Genomic DNA, 26,791 nt, shown 5'->3' with positions numbered 1-26,791 from the left:
CTATACCACGGTTTTTCAAAAATATTAATTAAAAAAATGCTTCACAGGTTTTTTTCCTATGCCATGTTTTTCCCCGCCCAATGACGTTATATGTCATCGCCAAACTTTCATCCACCTTTAATAAATATTTTTTTTAAATTAACTTTAATAAATTAACATGGTGAGTAATAATCTAAGTGGGTGCTGAGGGAATGGGAAATTGTAATTTAGGGGTTTAAAGTGTTAAGGGAAGGCTTGTGATACTGTTCATAGCCAAAAATAGTGTATTTACTTCCGCATCTCTACTTCGCGGAAATTCGACTTTTGCGGGCGGTCTCGGAACACATCCCCCACGAAAATGGAGGAAACACTGTATTTAGTTTAATGAAAAGAAGGACCAGGAGAGACATGATAGCAGTGTTCCAATATCTCAGGGGTTACCGCAAAGAAGGGGAGAATCAAGCTATTCTCCAAAGCATCTGACGGTAGGACAAAAACCAATAGGTGGAAACTAATCAAGGAGAGAAGCAACTTGGAACTAAAGGGAAACAGAACAATTAATCAGTGGAACAACCTGCCACCAAGAGTTGTGAATGCTCCACACCGGAAGTTTTAAAGAAGATGTTGGATAACGATTTGTCTGAAGTAGGGTTTCCTGCCAAATGAGGTTGGACTGGAAGACACCCCCCCAAGGGTGTGTGTACACAAACACACACACACACACTGTAGATAATTGTAAAGAAAGAGATGTTTTCTAGATACAGTGGTACCTCATCTTACGAACGCCTCTTCTAGCGAACTTTTCGAGATACGAACCTGGTGTTGTAAGATTTTTTTGCAAAGAAAATAAACCCCTAAATCAATTATACACATTGGCACTAAAAACTACATACAAAACATATCGATAAAGCCTTAGGGTAAAACACACCAACTACGAGCTCAAACTACAGGCCGCAAATCATGAAAGACCCAGCTCTAACGCTGGTTTTCGCTTCTCTATCCCCCCCCTTCTTTTCCCTATCCCCCTTCCTTCTATATCTACTTCCCTCCCTTCACAACCCCCTTCTCCCACTCCCCAATTACTACATAAGTAGAGTGTAAATGTTAAAATGTACAATATGTATATCTCTTTTGTCTTTCTGTATTTGGTTTTTATTGTATATATTTAATAAATTTATTTTCAAAAAAAAGAAAGAAAGAAAAGGTTTTTTTGCCTCTTCTTCCGAACTATTTTCACCTTACGAACCCAAGCTGCTGCTGCTGGGATGAAGGGGTTTCTTTTTTCCCCTTTTTTGAAGAAAGAAAAGGGAGGGGCGGCTTGGAGGGGGAAAGAGTTTGCATTTTAAAAAGTAGGAGAACAGCGTGCTTGCACAGGCACTGAAACGGTGTCTTTTGAAGAAAGAAAAGGGAGGGGCGGCCCCCTTGCCTTTCTTCCTTCCCACTCACCCTTTAGCCTAGCCTTGCTTCTTCCACCCGCCCCCTTTAGCTGCTCCTCCCTGCCCTCTGTTCACCTCCCTTCTAAAGTTTGGGATTTTCCTGAAGGATTTGCACGCATTATTTGTTTTTCCATTGATTCCTATGGGAAACATTGTTTCGTCTTACGAATTTTTCACCTTACGAACCTCCTCCTGGAACCAATTAAGTTCGTATCATGAGGTACCACTGTATTTTCAAAGCTCTCATGACTCAGGAATATAGAAATCATCATGTTTATATCACACCCCTTGTATCCATGAAAACATATAACTTAGTGGAATTTTGGAGAAATTCAGAAGGAAATTCATTTGACTTTATATTTTGATCTTTTTCTCTAACCTTGCTATCACTTTCATTTCCATTTTGCTTTGAAGGTAATAATGGGCAGGAGAATCAAGATTCCTGTGAACTGTTCCAAGTGATCGATGCTAAAGACGGAATGGAGAAGTTAGGAATTGGAATGGATTTTGAAAGCCATGAGAGAAACCAGTTAAAGAATTGGAATCAGGAAAGTTCACCTTCCACTGACGCTCTGCTGCAAGACTTTCTTGCCCAACAAGTGAAAATGAGGAAAAAATATACTGAAAAAAGTATGAAGCTAATCAAAGCTAAACTACAAGTGAATGGACACTATGTAACACAGAACAAAGAAGACACTACTATAAGAAGACAAAATAGAAAAAATTACAATGGAACATTCTTTCTTTCTCTAGGAAATAACTTCCTTACATCTCAAAAAGCAATTGACACAAAAGAAAAGCATTATAAATGTTTGGGATGTGGAAAATGTTTTAGAACAAGTGGGCAACTTACTTCCCATAAGATGATCCACACAGGTGAGAAACCATTTAAGTGCATGGAATGTGGAAAGACCTTTGCTCAAAGAGGTCATCTTTTTTCACATAATATGATCCACTCAGGAGAGAGACCATATAGGTGCATGGAATGTGGAAAGACCTTTGCTAAAAAAGGTAATCTTATTTCCCATAAGCTGATCCACTCAGAAGAGAAGCCATATAAATGCATGGAATGTGGAAAGACCTTTGCTCAGAGAGGTAACCTTATTTACCATAAGATGATCCACACTGGCGAAAAGCCATTTAAATGCACGGAATGTGGAAAAGCCTTTGCTAAAAAAGGTAATCTTATTTCCCATAAGATGATCCACTCAGGAGAGAAGCCATATAAATGCATGGAGTGTGGAAAGACCTTTGCTCAAAGAGGTAATCTTATTTCCCATAAGATGATCCACACCGGGGAGAAGCCATTTAAATGTATGGAATGTGGAAAGACTTATGGTCATAGCAGTACGCTTATATCCCATAAGATGATCCACACAGGGGAGAAGCCATTTAGATGCATGGAATGTGGAAAGACCTTTGCTAAAAAAGGTAATCTTCTTTCTCATAAGATGATCCACTCAGGAGAGAAGCCATATAAATGTGTCGAGTGTGGAAAGACCTTTGCTCTGCCCAGTACACTTACTACCCACAAAAAGTTCCATATGGGGGAAAAGCCATTTAAATGCAAGGAGTGTGGAAAGATCTTTTCTAAAAGAGGTGATGTTCTTTTCCATAAAAGGTTCCACACAGGAGAGAAATTATTTAAATGCATGGAGTGTGGAAAGACTGTGGCTGATAAACGTAGTCTTATTTCCCATAAGATGATCCACACAGGGGAGAGGCCGTATAAATGCATGGAATGTGGAAAGGCCTTTGCCCATAGCGGTACGCTTACTTCCCATAAAATGATCCATACAGGGGAGAAACCATATCAATGCACAGAGTGTGGGAAGACCTTTGCTGATAAACGTAATCTTATTTCACACAAAATGATCCACACTGGGGAGAAGCCATTTAAATGCATGGAGTGTGGAAAGGCCTTTGCTAAAAAAGGTAATCTAATTACTCATAAGATGATCCACTCAGAAGAGAAACCATATAAATGCATGCAGTGTGGAAAGACCTTTGATCTGAGCAGTACACTTACTACCCACAAAAAGTTCCATGTGGGGGGAAAGCCATTTCAATGTGAGGAATGTGGAAAGACGTTTTCTCAAAGAGGTCACCTTATTTCTCATAAAAGGATCCACACAGGGGAGAAGCCGTATAAATGCATGGAGTGTGGAAAGACCTTTGCTCATAACAGTGCACTTACTATCCATAAAAGGATCCACACAGGGGAGAAACCATATACTTGTCTGGAGTGTGGAAAGAGCTTCGCTCAGAATGGTCATCTTACTTCTCATAAAAGGATCCACACTGGAGAAACTATATAGCAATAGTGATTCCACTTAGCCTTATATACCACTCCACAACAATCTGGGGGCCCATTTTAGCAACCTCTGCATTGGTTGCTGATCAGTTTCCGGTCACAATTCAAAGTGTTGGTTATGACCTATAAAGCCCTTCATGGCATCGGACCAGAATTTCTCCGGGACCGTCTTCTGCCGCACAAATCCCAGCGACCAGTTAGGTCCCAGAGTTGGCCTTCTCCGGGTCCCGTCGACTAAAAATGTTGTTTGGCGGGACCCAGGGGAAGAGCCTTCTCTGTGGTGGCCCCAACCCTCTGGAACCAACTCCCCCCAGATATCAGAGTTGCCCCACCCTCCTTGCCTTTCGCAAGCTCCTTAAAACCCACCTGTCGTCAGGAATGGGGGAATTGAGATATTCCCTTCCCCCTAGGTTTATAAAATTTATGCATGGTATGTCTGTATGTATGATTGGTTTCTTAGATTGGTTTTTTTTTACATTACTTTTAATATTAGATTTGTTCATATTGTCTTTTTTTTCTGTTGTTAGCCGCCCCGAGTCTACGGAGAGGGGCGGCATACAAATCTAATTAATAAAAATAAATAAAATAAACCTCAGAAGGGTGGAAGGCTGAGTTAGCCATGAGCCAGTCTAGATTGAACTTCTGGCTGTGGACAATTAGCTAGTGCATTCTAACCACTGACCCACCATGTCAGTGGTTTTAATATCCAAGATGGCACCGACAAAGGCTGCCTCAGTGAAATGCTCTCAAATGGTTTATTTTCTACTATTCTCTGTGATTCTCTACGGATTTCATACTCACAAAACCATCTACTAAGAATTACGGAATGCTTCTTTAAGGAGCAGCTCTCTGTAACTGTACCCTCACCAATGTTCCCTTAATTTTTTTTCCCCAGTGTGGACAGAAAAATATAGTTTCTGAGCGGACCATTTTCATGCCTGAGTACAGATGTCACCGAAGACAACTTGTTGCGTAATTATTTGGGGCTCGGTGCTGGGGCAGAATAAGGTCCCTTCCCACTATGTTATTCTGTTATTTTATATTTCAATTAATATCATTATCCTCTTGCAAATCCAGAGAGGCCATCATGCCTACTCTTTCTTATACATTCTTCTTAAAGGAAATTAAAAACCCTTATACAATCTTTTCCTAATTATTATTTATTATTATTATTTATTAGATTTGTACGCAGCCCCTCTCCGCAGACTCGGGATGGAAAAAAATAGGGGGGGGGGGAAATCCCCTTCTTTTTTATTAAAAGAAATTAATAATAAAATCAAATCAAAATCTATTACTTTTAAAACTAAAAAAACCCCAGCAAAACCAAAAACATAACTATTAACAAATCCATGCTTTAAAATCTTCATTTCTTAAACATTTAACATAGAAACATAGAAGACTGACGGCAGAAAAAGACCCCATGGTCCATCTAGTCTGCCCTTTTACTATTTCCTGTATTTTATCTTACAATGGATATATGTTTATCCCAGGCATGTTTAAATTCGGTTACTGTGGATTTACCAACCACGTCTGCTGGAAGTTTGTTCCAAGGATCTACTACTCTTTCAGTAAAATAATACTTTCTCATGTTGCCTTTGATCTTTCCCCCAACTAACTTCAGATTGTGTCCCCTTGTTCTTGTGTTCACTTTCCTGTTAAAAACACTTCCCTCCTGAACCCTATTTAACCCTTTAACATATTTAAATGTTTCGATCATGTCCCCCCTTTTCCTTCTGTCTTCCAGACTATACAGATTGAGTTCATTAAGTCTTTCCTGATACGTTTTATACTTCAGACCTTCCACCATTCTTGTAGCCCGTCTTTGGACCCGTTCAATTTTGTCAATATCTTTTTGTAGGTGAGGTCTCCAGAACTGAACACAGTACTCCAAATGTGGTCTCACCAGCGCTCTATATAAGGGGATCACAATCTCCCTCTTCCTGCTTGTTATACCTCTAGCTATGCAGCCAAGCATCCTACTTGCCTTTCCTACTGCCCGACCACACTGCTCACCCATTTTGAGACTGTCAGAAATCACTACCCCTAAATCCTTCTCTTCTGAAGTTTTTGCTAACACAGAACTGCCAATGCAATACTCAGATTTAGGATTCCTTTTCCCCAAGTGCATTATTTTACATTTGGAAACATTAAACTGCAGTTTCCATTGCTTTGACCATTTATCTAGTAACGCTAAATCATTTACCATATTACAGACCCCTCCAGGAATATCAACCCTATTGCACACTTTAGAGTCATCGGCAAATAGGCAAACCTTCCCTACCAAACCTTCCCCTATGTCACTCACAAACATATTAAAAAGAATAGGACCCAGAACAGACCCTTGTGGCACACCGCTTGTAACCTGTCTCTGCTCAGAATACTCGCCATTAACAATAACTCTCTGATGTCTATGCTTCAGCCAGCTTGAAATCCACTGAACTATCCATGGATTAAGTCCAATCTTCACTAATTTATCTATCAGCTCTTTATGTGGAACCGTATCAAAGGCTTTGCTGAAGTCCAGATAGGCAATATCCATGGCACCACCTTGATCCAACACCTTTGTGACATAGTCAAAGAACTCAATGAGATTAGTCTGACACGATTTGCCTTCAGTAAAGCCATGCTGATTTGGGTCCAATAAGTTATTGTTTTTTAGATGCTGATTTATCCTCTTTTTGAGTAGAGTCTCCATCATTTTAACTACAACTGATGTCAAGCTAACTGGCCTGTAGTTTCCAGCTTCTTCTCTACTGCCCTTCTTGTGGATAGGCACAACACTGGCCATTCTCCAATCCTCAGGAACATCTCCTGTTAACAGGGATTGGTTAAACAAATCAGTCAGGGGGGTAGCAATGACAGATCTGAGTTCTTTAAGAACTCTGGGATGGATGCCATCTGGACCCATTGCCTTATTTATCTTTAATCTTTCAAGTTCTTCTAAGACATCGACTTCTAAGATCACTGGAGCTGAATCCGTACAGCTGGAAGCAATGCTATATCCCTCTATAGTATTATTTTGTAAGGTGTCCTTTGAGAAAACTGAACAGAAGTAGCTATTGAAATGGTCAGCGATCTCCTTATTCCCATTAATGCATGTATTATTCCCGGTACTAAGCTTTGTGATGCTGCAGTTTTTCTTCTTCCTATCACTAATATATCTGAAGAAGGTTTTATCCCCCTTCTTTACAGATTTTGCTATTTCTTCCTCTTTTGAGGCTTTAGCAGCATATATTATCTGTTTCGCCTCCTTCTGTCTCATTTTATACACCTCTCTATCAGCTATACTTCCAGACTCTTTATACCTCCTATAGGCAGCCTTTTTTTCATTGACTATAGCCCTTACATCATTGCTAAACCATAGCGGTTTCTTCTTCCTTTTACCTTTAGTTACTTGCTTTACATAAAGTCTTGTGGCTTTTAAGATGGCCTTTTTTAATACAGTCCACTGGGTGCTCGCTCCTGCCATTTTATCCCTCCCCTTTAATTCATTATTTAAATATTCCCCCATTGCATTAAAATTTGTTTTTCTGAAATCCAATACTTTGGTTGCAGTATAGGATTGCTCACAATCAGTTTTTACATCAAACCACAAACATAGATGGTCGCTGCAACCTAAATTTTCTCCCACCTTGACCTCTGAAACCCGATTCCCATTTGTAAAAACTAAATCTAGAATATTCTCCCCTCTAGTTGGTGTCTTAACTAGCTGTGCCATAGCTGCTCCTGTAAAGGCCTCTACTATATTCTTACTTTTGCATGTAAGGGCACTGGGGATATTCCAGTCAACATCAGGCATGTTGAAATCACCCATAACCACAATATCTCCCTTTACTGCCATTAGGGTAATCTCATCCACCATCTTGTTGTCATGTTCCTCAGATTGCCCTGGAGGCCTATAGATCACCCCAATTCTAATGACAGAACCGTCTTTATTTTGCATGCAAATCCAGAGGGTCTCCAGATCTTTACATGTATTTTGAATTAGTATTGTTTTTAGACTTTCTTTAACATAAATGGCTACTCCACCTCCCCTTCTCTCTATTCTATCCTTCCTATACAGTGTATATCCTGGTATGGATATTTCCCATTCATTGGAATCCTTAAACCATGTCTCAGTTATGGCAACCAGATCCAAATTATCTCTAGATATTATGGCCATTAACTCACAGAGCTTGTTGCTCAAGCTTCGAGCATTCGTGCACATTACCCGAAGAACATTATTTTCATTATTAGTTTGCCCCTTATCATCAACAACTACATCTATTTTATTTTCAGCTCCCTTTTCATAAGCTTCCAGAAACTGATGTATCCTCATTGGTCGGGGACAGAAATCCTCCACATCTGGTACATCTCTGTCCCCTTTACCTAGTTTAAATGCCTGTCCAAAAAAGCTCTGAATTCCTCACCGAGCACCTGGGTACCTCTGTATGATGGATGCAAACCATCCCTCTTAAACAACTCCCTATTAGACCATCTACTGACATCATGACTTACATAACCAAAACCTTCAGCTTTACACCACTGCCTTAACCACACATTAAACTCTCTGATACAACTTGTTTTACCCTCCTGGCCACAAACCGGTAACACCTCTGAGAAAGTCACTGAATCAGTTATTTTACCCAGCTCCACACTTAGACTTTGAAAATCTCTTTTTACTAGATTAACATTTCTCTGGGACAGATCGTTTGTGCCAAGATGCACCACCACATCAACTTTATTACCTTTACTCACAGCCCTGACAATGTTTGTAATCCGCCTCCTGTCCCTGTGGGCAGTGGCTCCTGGAAGACACCTCATCACCTTCACCACATCCTTCCTCTGTCCCAAATCAACACCTCTGACAATCGAGTCACCCACAAGAACATGTGTCCTCTCTTTATTTCTACTAACTGGACTTGGTTTGGTGACACTATGTTCCTCATTTACAACAACTTCTCCTTTGAACATCCCCTCATTCTCCGCCTGAGGGGCCTTGCTATTTGTCATAGTATTATAGTAATCTAATGATACTATGAAAATCTATCAACACCAATGCATCAATTAATACACTGCACAAAAAAATAAAGGGAACACTTAAAAAACAGAATATAACTTCAAGTAAATCAAACTTCTATGAAATCAAACTGTCCACTTAGGGAGCAACACTGATTGACAGTCAATTTCACGTGCTGTTGTGCAAATAGAATAGTTGTGCAAATGAAATATTCAAGAGAATATTTCATTCATTCAGCTCCAGGATGTGTTATTTGAGTGCTTCCTTTATTTTTTTTAGTACAGTGGTACCTCGGTTCTCGACCATAATCCGTTCTAGAACTGTGGTTGAGAACCGATTTGGTCGAGAACCGAATTAATTTATCCCATAGGAAATAATGGAAATGGATTTAATTGGTTCCCAGCCCATTGACTTGCTGGAAACCAATTAAATCTACAGTATTTCCTCTATTTCCTATGGGATAAAGATCTCAGGGGACGGGATGAGAGGGAATGGGAGTCGGAACGCCCCTCCTGGCCTCCCTCTTAATAGCCTTCCAGTCTCTACCTTGTAACTTCTCCACGCAGCATGAAGGGTAGGGCTGGCTACAATACCGGCAGCTTCGTGGGGGCTACTTTCCTCAGCGTTCAGTCGGTTACCTACAAGCAGCTGCACCAATATTTTTTCCTGGCAGTGGCGGCTCCGGGGCTTCCCTTAAAGGAGCAGCAGCAGCGTCGGGAATGTTGCACGGTTCAGTGGGTTACCTCCAGGAAGTTGCACCAACTTTTTCTTTCCCCGCGGCGGCAGCTTGGGCAGCTTCCGGGAAGCCGCCGGAGCCGCCACGGGGAAAGAAAAAGTTGGTGCAACTTCCTGGAGGTAACCCACTGAACCGCGCAACATTCCCGACGCTGCTGCTGCTCCTTTAAGGGAAGCCCCGGAGCCGCCACCACCGGGAAAAAAATATTGGTGCAGCTGCTTGTAGGTAACCGACTGAACGCTGAGGAAAGTAGCCCCCACGAAGCTGCCGGTATTGTAGCCAGCCCTACCCTTCATGCTGCGTGGAGAAGTTACAAGGTAGAGACTGGAAGGCTATTAAGAGGGCGGCCAGGAGGGGCGTTCCGACTCCCATTCCCTCTCATCCCGTCCCCTGAGATCTTACATTTCGGATAGAAAACAAAATTTTCTGTTCAGTATCCGAATTTTTGTTCGGATACTGAAGCAAATTTTTGCAGAAAATTTTGTTCGGTATCCGAAATGTACGAGAAAGGAAGCGTTCGAAAACCGAGGTACCACTGTATATATTTCCATATTTACTTTTCTATAATTTCATTCAGTATTTCCAAGCTCAATTAATTTTCAGGCACTTAGCATTTACTATTATTAACTTTCATCAATCTTCTACGTTTCCAAGTATATTTTAAATTCATAATGCAAAGTCATAAAATCACACAGTACCTATCATAAACCCCTTATTTATCATATGTATCTTCCATTAATTTTACCTATGTAATTCTAAAATTCTAATCCGATATTATGAATTAATACATCCTAATATTAAACAACACCTAAATATATATTTTACCAATATTCCATAGTCAATCCATATTTAATAATCAATCATCCCTCCTCAAATTTCCACCACTCTTGCCAAAGGGAAGAAACCATGTTAAACTTGTTTACATCTTCTTTGTTAACCAAACTAATTTATGAATGGAAATAATAATAAATAATAATAAATAATTCCATCCTTCCGAGGTGGGTAATGAGGACCCCGATTTTGGGGGCAATATGCTGGCTCTGTTAAAAAGTGCTATTGCTAACATGTTGTAAGCCGCCCTGTGTCTAAGGAGAAGGGCAGCATAAAAATCAAATAAATAGATTTAAAAGGTATATTTGCTCCCAACTACTATATTATGTTCACAGAAGGCTTCATTTTAACAGAAGGCTACAATTGTTTGCATGTTTCTTTGGCTATAAATGCCAACCAGCAGTGGAATATATTAAATATCTTGCTAAATATCGGTCTAGTCACTAAATTATCATACATTTGCTGATTTCTCCAGTTCAAAGTTTGGAAATGTAAATTAGTATACAGTGATCTCTCGGTTAGCGCGGGGGTTACGTTCCAAGACCTCCCGCGCTAACCGATTTCCGCATTATACTGGATGCGGAAGTAAAAACCACCATCTGCGCATGTGCGCCATTTTTTTCATGGCCGCACATGCGCAGATGGTGGAGTTTGCGTGTGGGCGGCGGGGAAGACCAAGGGAAGATTCCTTCAGCCGCCCAACAGCTGATCTGCTCCGCAGCGCGGAAGCAGCGAGGAGCCGAAGATGGGGTAAAGGCAAAGGGGAAACCCCATCTTCGGCTCCTCGCTGCTGCCGCGCTGCGGAGCGGATCAGGTGTTGGGCGGCTGAAGGAACCTTCCCTTGGTCTTCCCGCCGCCCAGGCAAAGGGGAAAGATCGCTTGCCGCTTTGCAGCTTGGAGCCTTGCTTCGCCTCCTTCGCTGCAATAGGCAAGCGGCAAGCGATCTTGAGAAAGAGAGAGAAAGGAGGGCGACTTGCCAGTCCACGCCCCCCTGGATGAACAGCCTCGCATGGCCCCAGCGCCGGGCTCCGCTGTTGCCTCCGCCCCCATTCGGCTCTGCAGCTGAGAGGCCTTCCCGGCAGAAACCTCCCCAACAGCTCCCGCCGCCAGCGCAAAAAAGAAAAGAAAAAAAAATCCCCAAAAGAGGCAGGCACAAAGCGGGGGCACAAGGGGAGCTGCCCGGCAGAGGTTGCTTTTTTTCTTCTCGTGGGCAAGTGGAGGGGGGGAGAGAGAAGGGAGGAAGAGAGTGTGAGAGAGGAAGAAAGAGAGAGAGAAATGATAGAAAAAAGGGGAGAAAAAAGAGAAATGAGAAAATGATTGAAGCATAGTGACAGGAAAGAAAGAGAAAGAGACAGAGAAGTGACTCTTGGTGATGACGTATGACGTCATCGGGTGGGAAAAACCGTGGTATAGCAAAAAAAACGCGGACTTATTTTTTAATTAATATTTTTTGAAAAACCGCGTTGCAGCGTTTCGCGCTAATCGAGAACGCGCAAATCGAGGGATCACTGTATTACTTAATGTTCAATTTTATAAGAGCTCTGTTTTAAGAGAACTGTCTGAGACAGCTTATTTGCAATTTTGTTCAGGAAACTATCTTTACTGCCCAAAAACAATATCAGTAAATATGACTAAGCCCAACATTTATTACAAAGGCGAGTATCTCAATACAGTGATCCCTCGATTTTTGCAATCTCGATCTTCGCGAAACGCTATATCGCGATTTTTCAAAAAATATTAATTACAAATATTTTCCCACCCGATGACGTCACTCTCTTCCTTCCTTTCTCATCTTTCTTTCTCTCTCTCTTTCTCTATCTTGCTTCTTCCTCTCTCACACTCTCTTCCTCCCTCTCTCATCTCTTTCTTTCCTTCTCTCTCTTTCTCTATCTCTCCCCCTCTTGCTCTCGAGCGGCGCGTGGGCGGCGGGGAAGACCCAGGGAAGGTTCCTTCGGCCGCCCAGCAGCTGATCTGCTCGGCAGCGCCACAGCAGCGAGGAGCCGAAGATCCGGGTTTCCCCTTTGAGTGGGCGGCGGGGAAGACCCAGGGAAGGTTCCTTCGGCCGCCCAGCAGCTGATCTGCTCGGCAGCGCCGCAGCAGCGAGGAGCCGAAGATCCGGGTTTCCCCTTTGAGTGGGCGGCGGGGAAGACCCAGGGAAGGTTTCTTCGGCCGCCCAGCAGCTGATCTGCTTGGCAGCACCGCAGCAGCGAGGAGCCGAAGATCCGGGTTTCCCCTTTGCGTGGGCGGCGGGGAAACCCCGATCTTCGGCTCCTCGCTGCTGCGGCGCTGCCGAGCAGATCAGCTGCTGGGCGGCCGAAGGAACCTTCCCTGGGTCTTCCCCGCCGCCCACGCAAAGGGGAAACCCCGATCTTCGGCTCCTCGCTGCTGCGGTGCTGCCGAGCAGATCAGCTGCTGGGTGGCGGAAGGAACCTTCCCTGGGTCTTCCCAGGTGCGGAAGTAAAAACACCATCTGTGCATGCGCGGCCATGGAAAAAAAAGGGCGCGCATGCACAGATGGCGTTTTTACTTCCGCACCACTATATCGCAAAAAAGCGATTATCGCGAGGGGTCTTGGAACGGAACCCTCGCGATAATCGAGGGATCACTGTACAGTGGAACCTCGACATACGAGCAGCTCTACTTACGAGCTACTCGAGATAAGAGCTGGGAGGGGAGCGACATTTTTGTTCGCCTCCTGAGCTCACATTCGGGATACGAGCGCCAAGGAGCTGTCTCCTGAAGCCGAACGCTAACTTCCGCGTTCGGTTTCAGGAGACAGCTCCTTGGCGCTCGTATCCCGCGTGTTTTAAAAGGTTGCAGCCGGCCTGGGGGACTCGGGGGGGTGCTGGCAAGCCCCCCAGGCCGGCTGCAACCTTTTAAAACACACGCGCCGCTTCGCAGCTGTCTCCTGAAGCCGAACGCTAACTTCCGCATTCGGCTTCAGGAGACAGCTGCGAAGCGGCGCGGGTGTTTTAAAACGTGGCAGCCGGCCTGGGGGGTTCGGGGGCTTTCCCCTGAGCCCCCCAGGCCGGCTGCGACGTTTTAAAACACGCGCGCCGCTTCGCAGCTGTCTCCTGAAGCCGAACGCTAACTTCCGCGTTCGGCGGCAGCGGGTTTTTTTGTTGTTGCACGGATTAATTGACTTTACATTGTTTCCTATGGGAAACAATGTTTCGTCATACGAGCGTTCCGACTTACGAGCCTCCTTCCGGAACCAATTAGTCTCATAAGTCGGGGTTCTACTGTATATCTTTTTGTGACAGTAAGGCCACACTTGGAATACTGCATTCGGTTCTGGTCAGGGGACTGGAGGCTAAAACATGTGAAGAACGGTTGCAGGAACTGGGTATTTCCAGTTTAATGAAAAGTAGGACTAGGGTGACATGATAGCAGTGTTCCAGGGGAGTCAAGTTATTCTCCAAAAGCACCTGAAGGTAGGACAAGAAGCAATGGGTGGAAACTAATCTAGGAGAGAAACAACTTAGAACTAAGGAGAAAATTTGTGATAGAACACTGAATGAATCCATGGAACAGCCTGCCACCATTAGTTGTGGATGCTCCGACACTGGAAGTTTTTAAGAGGATGTTGAATACCCATTTGTCTGAAGTAGTGTAGGGTTTCCTGCCTAAGCAGGGGTTTGGACTAGAAGACGTCCAACGTCCCTTCCAACTTTGTTGCTATTATTATACAAGGCCGCTAGAAAATGTTTCACATTTTAAAATATCTTTACAAGCCACAAGAGACATCTCTTTAAAGGAACATCTAAAGTGGCTTCCTCTGGTATGGTACTCGTCCCCGTGGTGATCAATTTGGGACCAGACCTGATTGAGGAAGCTTCCCCGGGGTCCTGTCAAATGTTGCTCTAAAACATGGAGGTGGAGTGGCTGGTGGGGCTGTGGCTGGTGTCCTAGCCAAGATAAAAGGTACAGCCAAGAGGGATTTGACCAGCTGTAGGCAATCTGAGAACTGGTTGCTAAGGAGGGATGTTGGGTCTCGGCAGTCCCAATAATGGCCCTGGTAGCACAGGACTGGATTATTTATTTATTATTTATTTATTTATTTTATTAGATTTGTATGCCGCCCCTCTCCGAAGAGTCAGGGCGGCTCACAACAGGAATTAGTTTAGTGGGCCTTGCTGCAGCACCACTCTTATTCCAGCAGGAGCTGTCATCCTGGTAGACTGGACTCGAAGGGGAAGGCTATGTTGCAATCTGCTTCATGCCGAGTAAAATGAGGCTGATGTGCCACTTGGTGCCATTGCTGTCCCTTGGCCGAAAAAGGTAAATGTGGGCTGAGTCACAATACAGTCGGGTGGGCCGGTGCTAGGAGGTTGTGCAATGCTACCCATTGTTCTGTCGAGCTCTCTGGCAGAATCCTCCCGAAAATTCAGATACAAATTTCAGATAGACACACACGTTTGAAAATTCAAAACAATGATCTTTATAACGAAAATTCACTTAAACTAAGCCCTCTTTTTGTATAGCAAAGAGCACTCGTCTCCAAACAAACTGGTAATTGGTACAAGTCCCTTATCAGTTCTGTGATACTTAGCTTGCAACTGTGAAGCAATTCACAGTCCTTCTTTCACAAAGTGAAATACACTTTGCTCTGGTTTAGTTTCAAAGCGGGGAAAAAGCAACACACCAAGGTCGAAGTCAGCAAGGCAGTCACGAAACACAATGATCAGATAATCCTCCACAATGGCCAAACCCACACGCTGCTCTTTATAGCAGCCTCACTAATTACCACAGCCCCACCCAACCACAGGTGGCCTCATTTTCTTTGATAATAATCTCTCAGTTGTTGTTGCCTATGCATCGCTCTCCGCATGCGTGGCTGTATCATTAACTCTTGTTCTGAATCCAAGGAGGAGAGTGATAATTGATCTCCCTCTGAGCTGTCTGCCCCACTCTCCTCCTCACTGTCACTCATGTCTTCTTGGTCAGAGGAGCCTTCATCAGCAGATTCCACCGGGGGCAAAACAGGTCTGCGGCATGTGGATGTCTCCCCCACATCCACAGTCCTTGGGGCAGGAGCTGGGCCAGAGCTAACCACAACACCCATGCTGGGCTCATCAAACTGCTCTGGTAGACCCACCAGCGACTGGTTTCATGTCGACAATGGAAAGCCCCAGTCTCAGATCTCCAAGTGTTGATTAAATTAAATTTCTATTTGGACAGAAGGAGAAAGTTGTATCCTGGGGGGTGGGGTGTCTTTAAAAAGGAAAAAAATATTATTCTGATTCACTAGTGGATCCAGAAATGAATTAAAATCTATCTCCAGCAACTCCCATCTCATCAAATTGGAATGCCAAAATATTATTAGTACATTTTTGTCTAAGGTTTAATTTTTCGCTTGGACCATAAACATGATTCATACCATCTGATACTCTGTTTTCCCACTAAAAGTAATCTATATAAGTTGAAGTTCAATATCCACTGATTTAAAAATGCTCCATCCATTTTCTTGGTGAAATATTTTTTTCTCATCCAGAATTTGCATTTTTCAAACAAATACTCACGATTTTAACTTTGAAAAGCCTCTCCACCCATCGAGGCCTGATAGGAACAAATCAAGCCAGGTGCGACTTGGCTGTTCTTGAGGGAGGCAAGTTCAAATCGTCCGGAAATTTTTCTCCGTCTCCACCGACGGTCAAGACCAAGATTGAGAAAGGGCCCCCTCTGGAGGCGTCGAAGCCTTTCTCCGACACAAAATTATTGAGACGGACCTTCCCTCTTACTCCCAAACCCATCATCCCCGCCGCGCCCTTCCCCTCAGACGTCCCCTCTTTCCCGCCCTTTTTCTACAATCCTGGCACTTTGCGGCAAATCCACAAGGGGGCGGCCTGCACCAAGATATGGGAACTCTCGGCGCTTCCCTATTGGTTCACTGGAGGGCCAACTTCAAGGCTGGCTGTCCACAGGAGGCAACGAGGGAAATGACGTCACAAACGGTTGCAGCTTTAGGAGTTTGGATTGGCTCGCCACACCTGTGGTCCTGGATTAGGGGAGAGGCTGCGGGAGACTTGCGGAGGGACATCCAGACGTTCCAGAGGTGTGTGTGTGTGTCTTTCCGGGTCCCATGCTTCCCAGCCGCCTTCCCCCGGAATCCGGAGGTTCCGATTTTCGGAGGCCCAGGAGGAGGAGAGAAGCCGGGCGAGGAGGACGCAGGATTCGCACTAATGTCGCAGAAGGGCCCATCTTGGCTCCGGACAGGGAGAGAAGCATGGTGGCTGGCCTCTCCACCTGCCTCATTCCCGGCCCCTGCGCTGAGATGAGCCGTTTGGGGCTCCGGCCAGATTGGGTGAAGGTTGTTTTGGGCCTAAATTCTAATTATTTTGGGGTTTTTTCCCCCTTTCAATCTCAGATACAGAAACTGGAAGCCACTTGTGGTCTTTGCAAGACAAATGTTTTGGCCCTAGAAATTGCCCTGTGAAGGAAAAGGCATCTGGAGACCCACAAGAGTCCTTGGACCCATTTGGAGTTGCTCTACAGGACAGAGAAAGAATGGAGACACCACCAAAGGAGGGAAGCGGTAAAGGCCCTTCAGCTGCTCAGTTCCCTTCCGAAGTTCAACCCTGGAACTTCATCCAGTACCAGGAGGCTGACGGTCCCCGAGGACTTTGCAGTCGACTCCATGAGTTTTGCAGGCGATGGCTGAGACCAGAGAAGCACACCAAAGCCCAGATGCTGGACCGGGTGGTCCTCGAGCGGCTCCTGGCTCTCCTGCCCCCGGAGATGGAGGGCTGGGTGCGGGAGTGTGGAGCGGAGACCAGCTCCCAGGCGGTGGCCCTGGCGGAAGGCCTCCTCCTGAGCCAGACGGAGGAGCAGAAGGAGCAGGTCCAGTTGCAGGTAAGATGCTTTAGGAAGCAAAAGGGGGAATAGAGAGCATGTTTCAATACTTCATCCCTCCTTCCCAAAGTTCCCTGACATTCATAATATTAGGCAATTCGCCAATTCTTGTAGGATAGTGTTTCATTGTTTTTTTATTCAACCTCATGGATGGATATTGGGGTTTTTGATGTTGTGTTCTGAATATAAAAACATAGAAACGTAGAAGACTGACGGCAGAAAAAGACCTCATGGTCCATCTAGTCTGCCCTTATACTATTTCCTGTATTTTATCTTACAATGGATCTATATTTATCCCAGGCATGTTTAAATTCAGTTACTGTGGATTTACCAACCACGTCTGCTGGAAGTTTGTTCCAAGGATCTACTACTCTTTCAGTAAAATAATATTTTCTATAAGGATCCACTTCATGTTGTGTGACGTACATTAATTCTGCTTCTTTTTTCTTTCCTCCTATTTGAAGTGCTGCACTGTGGCGATCGGAGACCTTGAGGGAATGAAGAAGCTATCAAATCCCCCCCAGGAGGTATTTTTCAGTGGGGTCCCTTTGGAGGACCCAAGTCAAGACCCCTTAGGAGGTAATGGAAGAACCTCCGATTGCTTATTTGTCTTATCTTCGCTCTCTCCTATAGGATGCCTCCTTCTATTTTGTTAATTATGCATTTTGAAAGTATTTATTCCTTACAGAGAAACAAAGAATGAAGCTTTCTGGTTTCTATGAAGGAGATCAAACAGCTGTTGAACCTCCAAATCAAGTAAGAAAGGGAAAGGTTATTAAATTTCTATTCTCCCTTCAGGAAATGAAGCAGGTGCTCTTTCCTTCTATTTCCCCCCCTTGTTTGGCCCGGATTATTTTTGTGTTCTTCCACAACATGGAGAGCAGAATGGCAGGTTCATGTTGCTGTCAGCCAGCATAGCTTCCTCTAGTTATTTTGTTCTGCTAGGTAGTCTTCCAACTTTGAGTGTACAAGAAGGTTTGGTAGGGAAGGTTTGCCTATTTGCCGATGACTCTAAAGTGTGCAATAGGGTTGATATTCCTGGAGGGGTCTGTAATATGGTAAATGATTTAGCTTTACTAGATAAATGGTCAAAGCAATGGAAACTGCAGTTTAATGTTTCCAAATGTAAAATAATGCACTTGGGGAAAAGGAATCCTCAATCTTAGTATTGTATTGGCAGTTCTGTGTTAACAAAAACTTCAGAAGAGAAGGATTTAGGGGTAGTGATTTCTGACAGTCTCAAAATGGGTGAACAGTGCAGTCAGGCGGTAGGGAAAGCAAGTAGGATGCTTGGCTGCATAGCTAGAGGTATAACAAGCAGGAAGAGAGAGATTGTGATCCCCTTATATAGAGAGCTGGTGAGACCACATTTGGAATACTGTGTTCAGTTCTGGAGACCTCACCTACAAAAAGATATTGACAAAATTGAACAGGTCCAAAGACGGGCTACAAGAATGGTGGAAGGTCTTAAGCATAAAACGTATCAGGAAAGACTTAATGAACTCAATCTGTATAGTCTGGAGGACAGAAGGAAAAGGGGGGACATGATGGAAACATTTAAATATATTAAAGGGTTCAATAAGTTTCAGGAGGGAAGTGTTTTTAATAGAAAAGTGAACACAAGAAGACGGTGAAAGTGAACACAAGAACCTCAATCTGAGGTTAGTTGGGGGAAAGATCAAAAGCAACATGAGAAAATATTATTTTACTGAAAGAGTAGTAGATCCTTGGAACAAACTTCCAGCAGACGTGGTTGGTAAATCCACAGTAACTGAATTTAAACATGCCTGTGATAAACATATATCCATTGTAATATAAAATATTGGACTTCCAGATTTTTATATGTATTATCAAGCTACCATTTTAACCATGATTAAAAATTGGATTACGCTCCAAAATACTAGACTCCTAACTCTGGAAGGATTCGATCTTCTTGCTGGGTGGCATACTTTCTTGACAGCAGACTACCACAAAATACCTAAATACTTCAAAAATCATTACTTACGCAAAACACTAATAACAATCTGGTTTACTATTAAAAAAAATTATTACACCTCAATACCAAAATGGATATCCCCCAATGAAATACTAATCTTTCCCAATCTTTTCTCGCACTCTAAAATTCTGAGATACCAACAACTACTCGACAAATCAGATGCTCTTATCCCTAAACAACAAATGAACAATCAAGGAATTAATATAGACTGGTTAACATATTTACAAATTAAATTAAAACGAACAACACAAAAAGCAATTTGGATTTCAAAATAATAATGTAATAGACACGATTCTTTTCGGCCCCTCTACAAAAATGATCTCAAAATTGTACAACTACTTACTAATCCAAGAAAATCCCGAAGAGCAAGTGAAATGCTGTATGATAGCTTGGGCTCAGAATTTTGGATATACGATTAACCTAATTGAGTGGGAGAAAACATGGACATCAAATTATAAAATGACAACGGCAATGTCTTACAAGGAGAACCAAATTAAAATGTTTTATCGTTGGCATTTGCCCCCAGCAAGAATATCCAAAATGTTTCCCAACTTTTCACTGATCTGCTGGAAGTGCAAGACCAAACCTGGAACTTACTACCACACATGGTGGACATGCCCAATTGCACAAAAATATTGGACAACAATTCAATCCCTAATCGACCAAGTCATGTCAATCAAATTACCACTCAAACCCGAGCTTTATCTTTTAGGTATATTTAGACAAAACCTTACCAAGACACAAAAATATCTTATACTACAAATTATAACTGCAGCCAGAATATCATATGCCTCTCTTTGGAAATCTGATCAAGTACCCTCTTTCTTTACAATAATTACGAAAATTAATGAATGTGCTGAAATGTCTAAAATAGCAATGGAAGCACAAAACAAAAAAGATTCAGAATACTACGAAGCATGGGAAAATTGGCATAAATGGGTTTCTCAGAAAAAATACAAAAAACTTTTATTGTAAAATTCATACTCTATCACACCCAAAAGTACCTTCAACACTTAAATTAATATTAAAATAAATTAGAAAAGAAGCACCAAAAACTAATTAAATTTGCAACAAGAAAATATATTAAATCTCTTTTTATCTGTCTTCTAACTAACTCAACACACACTATAAACGTATTAACTACCTTTAGAATAACTAATCTTTATATACACCCATTATATCACCTATATACTCCCCACACTACAACTAAACAAAAAGTCGTCCATAAAAACGTCTGCACTAAATGCAGATTCTTCTCTCTCTCCCTTTCCTTTTTTTTCTTTCCTCCTTTTTCACCGCTAGAACTTTAATGCCTATATATACTAAGAAATACGACATTTCCATATATAAATATTAAGATTAGGAAAGTAAGAGTTATTACATTCCCTTTAAGACACTTGTGTATTACAACTCACATGTATTACAATTCTATCATAAATGTTTTGTTTTTGAATTCTCCCTCCCCTTCCTACTCTACCCCACCCCCAACCCTTCGTTCTGTCCCCCTTCCCCCCAATCCCTTTCCTTGTTTTTAATTATATTTGTAAATAAATAAAGTATATTTTCAAAAAATAAAAAAAATAAAAAATAAATATAGGAAATAGTATAAGGGCAGACTAGATGGACCATGAGGTCTTTTTCTGTCGTCAGTCTTCTATGTTTCTATAGTTCAAAATTAAAGAAACCATATTAAAAAATAAAGCTAATAATAAAGCTATTAGAATCCAAAGGGAGTGGCCCTCTTGAGCGTGTAGTCATAGTCCTTTGAGCCAGAAAATAAATTTCCAATCCTCTGATTTGAGCCTCATTAAGAGATCAAACATTCCCGCTTTGCAAAGGCTGAGAAATGACTTTCCCAGTGAATTTTCACTTTGCTTTCTTCCTTTCAGCCAATGGCTTAGACTGCTATACCGGATGCAATATTCGGTTCTCACTGTTGATTTCACATTGCTCAATCTATCCTTCTATAGGTTGAGCTTATCTTCTAGAGTTTGAGCTTATCTTCTAGAGTGTTATTATTCCTGTCAATTTGGTCTTGTCCGCAAATATGACGAGTTCCCCTTTTATCCTCTTGTCTAAATGATGAACAGGTCTTGTGAATCCCCCTGTTCTCTTCTTTTTTCCCTCTTCAGAAGAGTCTTGTGTCCTTCGAGGAGGTGGCTGTGTCTTTCTCTGAGGAGGAATGGTCCCTGCTGGATCCTGACCAGAAAGCGCTGCATTCGGAAGTCATGCTGGAAAACCATAGGAACCCTGGTCTCTCTAGGTAAGAGTTTTCTAGTCCCCAATCAGAGTTCAAGAAGACAGATTATAGTTAATTCTTTATTTAAAAAACACTAATCAGATATCCTCCTGGGAGGGAGAATAAAAGGATCTGACCTTGTCATGCGCAAATGAAGGAGTCAGTGTTTTTTTGCTTACATTATTTCTCTGCCATTTCTTATCTGTATTTTTCCATTTTTATGTGTGAATTTATCCGTGGAGGCTGAAAAGGAAAAGGTGTGCTTTTATGTGTAGTCTGGAGGTCATGTGAGAGGAATGTGTTGTCATTTATCCTCTGAAATCTCCAGAATTGTGTGAGAACACTTAGCCCACGGAAAGCGCTCCCAATCCAATTTAAAAGCAAAGGGCTCATGCGATGTGACTCAGAGCATCCTAGAGTACAGGTCGGTCCTCTCCCCCCTGCTATTTAATATGTACATGAAACCGCTGGGTGAGATCATCCAAGGGCATGGGGTGAGGTATCATCAGTACGCCGATGATACCCAGTTATACATCTCCAGCCCATGTCCAGTCAACGAAGCAGTGGAAGTGATGTGCCGGTGCCTGGAGGATGTTGGGGCTTGGATGAGTGTCAACAAACTCAGATTCAACCCAGACAAGACGAAGTGGCTGTGGGTCTTGCCTCCCAAGGACAATTCCATCTGTCCGTCCATTACCCTGGGGGGAGAATCACTGACCCCCTCAGAGAAGGTTCGCAACTTGGGCGTCCTCCTGGATCCACAGCTCACACTAGAGAAACATCTTTCAACTGTGGTGAAGGGGGCGTTCGCCCAGGTTCGCCTTGTGCACCAGTTGCGACCCAAAGTGTTGGTTATGACCTATAAAGCCCTTCATGGCACTGGACCAGATTATCTCCGGGACCGCCTTCTGCTGCACGAATCCCAGCGACTAGTTAGGTCCCACAGAATGGATCTTCTCCGGGTCCCGTCAACTAAACAATGTCGCTTGCCGGGACCCAGGGAAGAGCCTTCTCTCTGGTGGCCCCGGCCCTCTGGAACCAACTCCCCCCCAGAGATTAGAATTGCCCCCCACCCTCCTCGCCTTTCGTAAGCTACTTAAAACCCACCTCTGCCGTCAGGCATGGGGGAATTGAGATCCTCTTTCCCCCTAGGCCTTTACAATTCTATGCATGGTATGTATGTATGTATGTATGTTTGGTTTTTATATTAATGGGTTTTTAATCATTTTTAGTATTAGATTACTATTGTATACTATTTTATTGTTGCTTTTTGCTGCTTCGAGTCTCTGGAGAGGGGCGGCATACAAATCAAATCAATCAATAAATTAAATAAATCAAATAAATAAATAAATAAACTCCCAAGTTCACTTAATGACCATTTCAACTTATGACCAGCTCTCCCCCAAGTATTTGAGACCCCGGTCACGAAATTATGTGGTAGCATCACGGTCATCATTCACACTTACGAATGACAGCAGAGGCACTGCAACATTAACCCTACCTATTCCCTCCTCCCATCCCGCCGGGGCTTACCCCTATTTTTCAGAATATACGACACACTCCCTCACCCCCGAAGAAAGTTGATGGAAATGTCTGGGTGTCTTATAGAGCGAAAATGGGTCTGTTTTTTGCCTTCCAAACCCTCCATGTGTCTGGTTTTTGCCCTGGCGTCCAGAAGTACTTTACAGGCAAAAAATGGACCTGCTTTTGGCCGCCAGAGGACTGCGCAGGTCCCGTTTTTCCCCTCCGTCGCATCAAGGAGTTTGAAAATGGGAAACACAAAGGACAAACATGAGACACACGGAGAATTTGGGAGGCCAAAAACAGGATGCATGGAGGCCAAATTTTTTTTTCTTGTTTTCCTTCTGTAAACCTAGGTACATCTTGTGGTCCAAAAATACGGTACCTTACAAAGATGTGAGTCGTTGGTTTCTTTGCCTCCTTTGGTGCATTTGCAGAAAAAAGAGGCCTAAAGTAATGAGACATACGTAAGACCAGTAGTGGGAAATCTAGCATTATTGATCTCATGTGATCTCGCACTATAATGTTTTAAGCCTCTGTTCTCTGCGGATAGCACAAGATTTGCTATGCTGCGATTTCGCTGAGGCTTCTCTCGCTGGGAAACCCCACCTCCGGACTTCAGTTGCCAGCGAAGCACCCATTTTTGCGATGCTGGGATTCCCCTGCAGCATCACGAAAACGCAGAAGTCCGGAGGTGGGGTTTCTCATAGAGGGGAGCCTCGGGAATCCTAGCAGCGCAAAAACGGGTGCTTTGCTGGCAACAGAAGGTCCGGAGGTGGGGTTTCCCAATGAGGGGAGCCTTCGTCTGTAACGGAAGTCCGGAGGCAGGGCATCCTGCCGCCGCCGGTAGGTTCGTAAAGTGAAAATAGTTCAGAACAGGCAAAAAAATCTTAAAACCCAGGTTCGTATCTCGAAAAGTTTATTTGACGAGGGGTTCGTAAGACGAGGTATCACTGTATTTTTGAATCTTTCATGACTCAAGAATATAGAAATCATAATGTCTATATCACACCACTGTAGGCATGCATACCAGCAGCCTAATTCCGGAGAAATTCAGATGGAAATTCACTTGTGTTTCTACACTTTGATCTTTTTCTGTAACCTTGCAATCACTTTCATTTCTCTTTTGCTTTGAAGGTAATAATGGGCTGGAGTATCAAGATTCCTGTGAACTGTTCCAAGTGATCAGTGCTAAAGATGGAATGGAGAAGTTTGGAATTGGAATGGAATCTGAAAGCCCTGAGAAAAACCAGTCAAAGACTTGGAATCAGGAAAGCTCACCTTCCACTGGTGCTCCGATGCAAGACTTGCTTGCTCAACAAGATAAAATAAGGGAAAAATATATTGGGAAAAGTGTGAAGGTAATGAAAGTACAAGTAAATGAACACTGTTTAAGCCAAATCAAAGGAGGCGATGGTATAAGAAGAGACAATAGACAAAATTACAATGTGACATTCCTTCCTTCCCTTGGAAATAAGTTTCTTTCATCTCGCAAAGCAATTGACAAAAACGACAAACCATATAAATGTTTGGAATGTGGAAAATGTTTTACAACAAACAGGCAACTTACTATCCATAAGGTGACCCACACAGGGGAGAAGCTGTATAAATGCACAGTGTGTGGAAAGACCTTTGCTCAAAAGGGCAATCTTAGTTCCCATAAAAGGATCCACACAGGGGAGAAGCCATATAAATGCATGGAGTGTGGAAAGACCTTTTCTGAAGGTGGTAGTCTTACTTCCCATAAAAGGATCCACACAGGAGAGAAGCCATATAAATGCATGGAGTGTGGAAAGACGTTTACTCATGTCAGTGGACTTGGAAGACACCAAAAGCTCCACACAGGAGAGAAACCTTATAAATGCATGGAATGTGGAAAGATGTTTATTCAAGGCAGTGGACTTAGAAGACACCAAAAGCTGCACACGGGAAAGAACGAATTTGAATGCATGGAATGTGGAAAGATATTTGTTAATATTACTGGCCTTAGTGTCCACAAAAAGTTCCACTTGAGAGAAACCATTTAAATGCATGGAATGTGGAAAGACCTTTGCTCAAAGAGTGTCTTTTATTTCCCATAAGATGATCCACACGGGAGAGATCATATAAATGCATAGAGTGTGGAAAGACCTTTGCTCATAGCAGTACACTTGTTATCCATACAAGGCTCCACACTGGGGAGAAACCGTATAAATGCATGGAATGTGGAAAGACCTTTACTCGGAGCAATGGACTTAGAAGCCACAGAAAGATCCATTCAGGAGACAAACCATATAAATGTTTGGAATGTGGAAAATGTTTTACAATAAACAGGCAACTTACTATCCATAAGATGATCCACACAGGGGAGAAGCTGTATAAATGCATGGTGTGTGGAAAGACCTTTGCTCAAAACGGCAATCTTAGTTCCCATAAAAGGATCCACACAGGAGAGAAGCCATATAAGTGCATGGAATGTGGAAAGACCTTTGCTCAAAACGGCAATCTTAGTTCCCATAAAAGTATCCACACAGGAGAGAAGCCATATAAATGCATGGAATGTGGAAAGAGCTTTGCTCATAGCAGTGGAATTAGTAGCCACAAAAAGAACCATTCAGGAGACAAACCATATAAATGTTTGTAATGTGGAAAATGTGTTACAATAAACAGGCAACTTACTATCCATAAGATGATCCACACAGGGGAGAAGCTGTATAAATGCATGGAGTGTGGAAAGACCTTTGCTCAAAGAAGTCCTCTTATTTCCCATAAAAGGATCCACAAAGGGGAGAAGCCGTATAAATGCATGGTGTGTGGAAAGACCTTTGCTCAAAACGGCAATCTTAGTTCCCATAAAAGGATCCACACAGGAGAGAAGCCATATAAGTGCATGGAATGTGGGAAGAGCTTTGCGCAGAATGGTCATCTCTCTTCTGATAAAAGGATCCGTGCTCAGGTGAATATATATAGCAATAGCAATTCCATTTAGAATTATATACCACTCCATAATGCTTTATCACACTCTGAACTGTTTACAAAGTCAACATATTGTCCCCAGCAATCTATGTCCTGATTTTACTCACATTAGAAGGATAAAAGCCTGAATCAACTCTTGAGCCAGTCCAGATCGAACTCCTGGCTATGGACAATTAGCCTGTAGTACTGCATTGTAACCATTGACCCACCGTGTCTCTATAGATCTGTGTATGTATGCACATTGGGCCTTTCTGTCTATTTTCTTTTTTTCTTTTTTTTTTGCAAAATTTCTTTATTGAGTTTTCACAAATAATTCAACTCACAATTTATTCCGTTTTACAGATCATAAACCATCTTTGTTAATGTTTTTTTAGTAGGTTTTTTTTAACCTGTTACATTCCATTGTATACATTAAACTTTATACATTTATTTTCTAATATTTATTACATTCACTAAATGATAAATGAAACTATTTACAAGGTAACTGTAGTTTGTTTCAATTGTACTGTTGCTTCATAATATATTATTTCTATATTCTTTTTTGAACCCATTCATGCCATTTTTGCCATTTTTGTTTTGATTCCATGATTTTGTTTCCCTTGATTGAATTAGTAATTTCGTCCATCTCCACACATGTATATATTTTATCTATAATTAAGTTTTCCGTTGGGGTCTGGTCGTTCTTCCAAAGTTGTGCTATCGCAATTCTTGTTGCAGTGTTTATATGTGTCGTAAGAAGCAGTGTTTGTTTTGAATAGTGCCTTCTCCAGATTCCTAATAGCATAGCTTCCGGGGTATATTCTATTTCCTCTTTGGTAATCTCTGAAAGCCAAGTATGAGTTGTTTTCCAGATTTTTTGTATTTTAGGACATGACCGCCACATGTGAAAAAAAGTACCTCTTTCATTTTTACACTTCCAACATGTGTCTGGTA

The 26,791-nt window shown here is 42.6% G+C and overlaps 1 protein-coding gene and 1 pseudogene across 1 annotated transcript; both read left to right on the top strand.

The window, feature by feature from the left end:
• Positions 1–26,287, top strand: part of LOC139162995 (zinc finger protein 721-like) — a 35,142-nt pseudogene extending 8,855 nt beyond the window's left edge.
• LOC139162958 (zinc finger protein 202-like) lies at positions 16,321–26,287 on the top strand. Its single transcript, XM_070743870.1, has 5 exons — positions 16,321–17,147; positions 17,612–17,726; positions 17,836–17,903; positions 21,276–21,406; positions 24,041–26,287. The coding sequence occupies exons 1-5, from the start codon at positions 16,803–16,805 to the stop codon at positions 24,042–24,044; spliced, it is 663 nt and encodes a 220-aa protein (XP_070599971.1). The 5' UTR covers positions 16,321–16,802; the 3' UTR covers positions 24,045–26,287.
• Positions 26,288–26,791: the final 504 nt, after the last annotated feature.

The sequence above is a fragment of the Erythrolamprus reginae genome, chromosome 2 (genome assembly GCF_031021105.1).
Source record: "Erythrolamprus reginae isolate rEryReg1 chromosome 2, rEryReg1.hap1, whole genome shotgun sequence".
NCBI lineage: Eukaryota > Metazoa > Chordata > Lepidosauria > Squamata > Dipsadidae > Erythrolamprus > Erythrolamprus reginae.
This window is presented reverse-complemented; position numbering and strand designations above follow the sequence as displayed.

What these genes read in the sequence shown, in the direction of transcription:
- LOC139162958 (XM_070743870.1), top strand. Translation starts at nt 16,803, where the DNA reads ATGGAGACACCACCAAAGGAGGGAAGCGGTAAAGGCCCTTCAGCTGCT. An exon ending in AGGAGCAGGTCCAGTTGCAG is followed by an intron (nt 17,148 to 17,611) that starts GTAAGATGCTTT and finishes TCCTATTTGAAG; the next exon opens with TGCTGCACTGTGGCGATCGG. An exon ending in AAGTCAAGACCCCTTAGGAG is followed by an intron (nt 17,727 to 17,835) that starts GTAATGGAAGAA and finishes TATTCCTTACAG; the next exon opens with AGAAACAAAGAATGAAGCTT.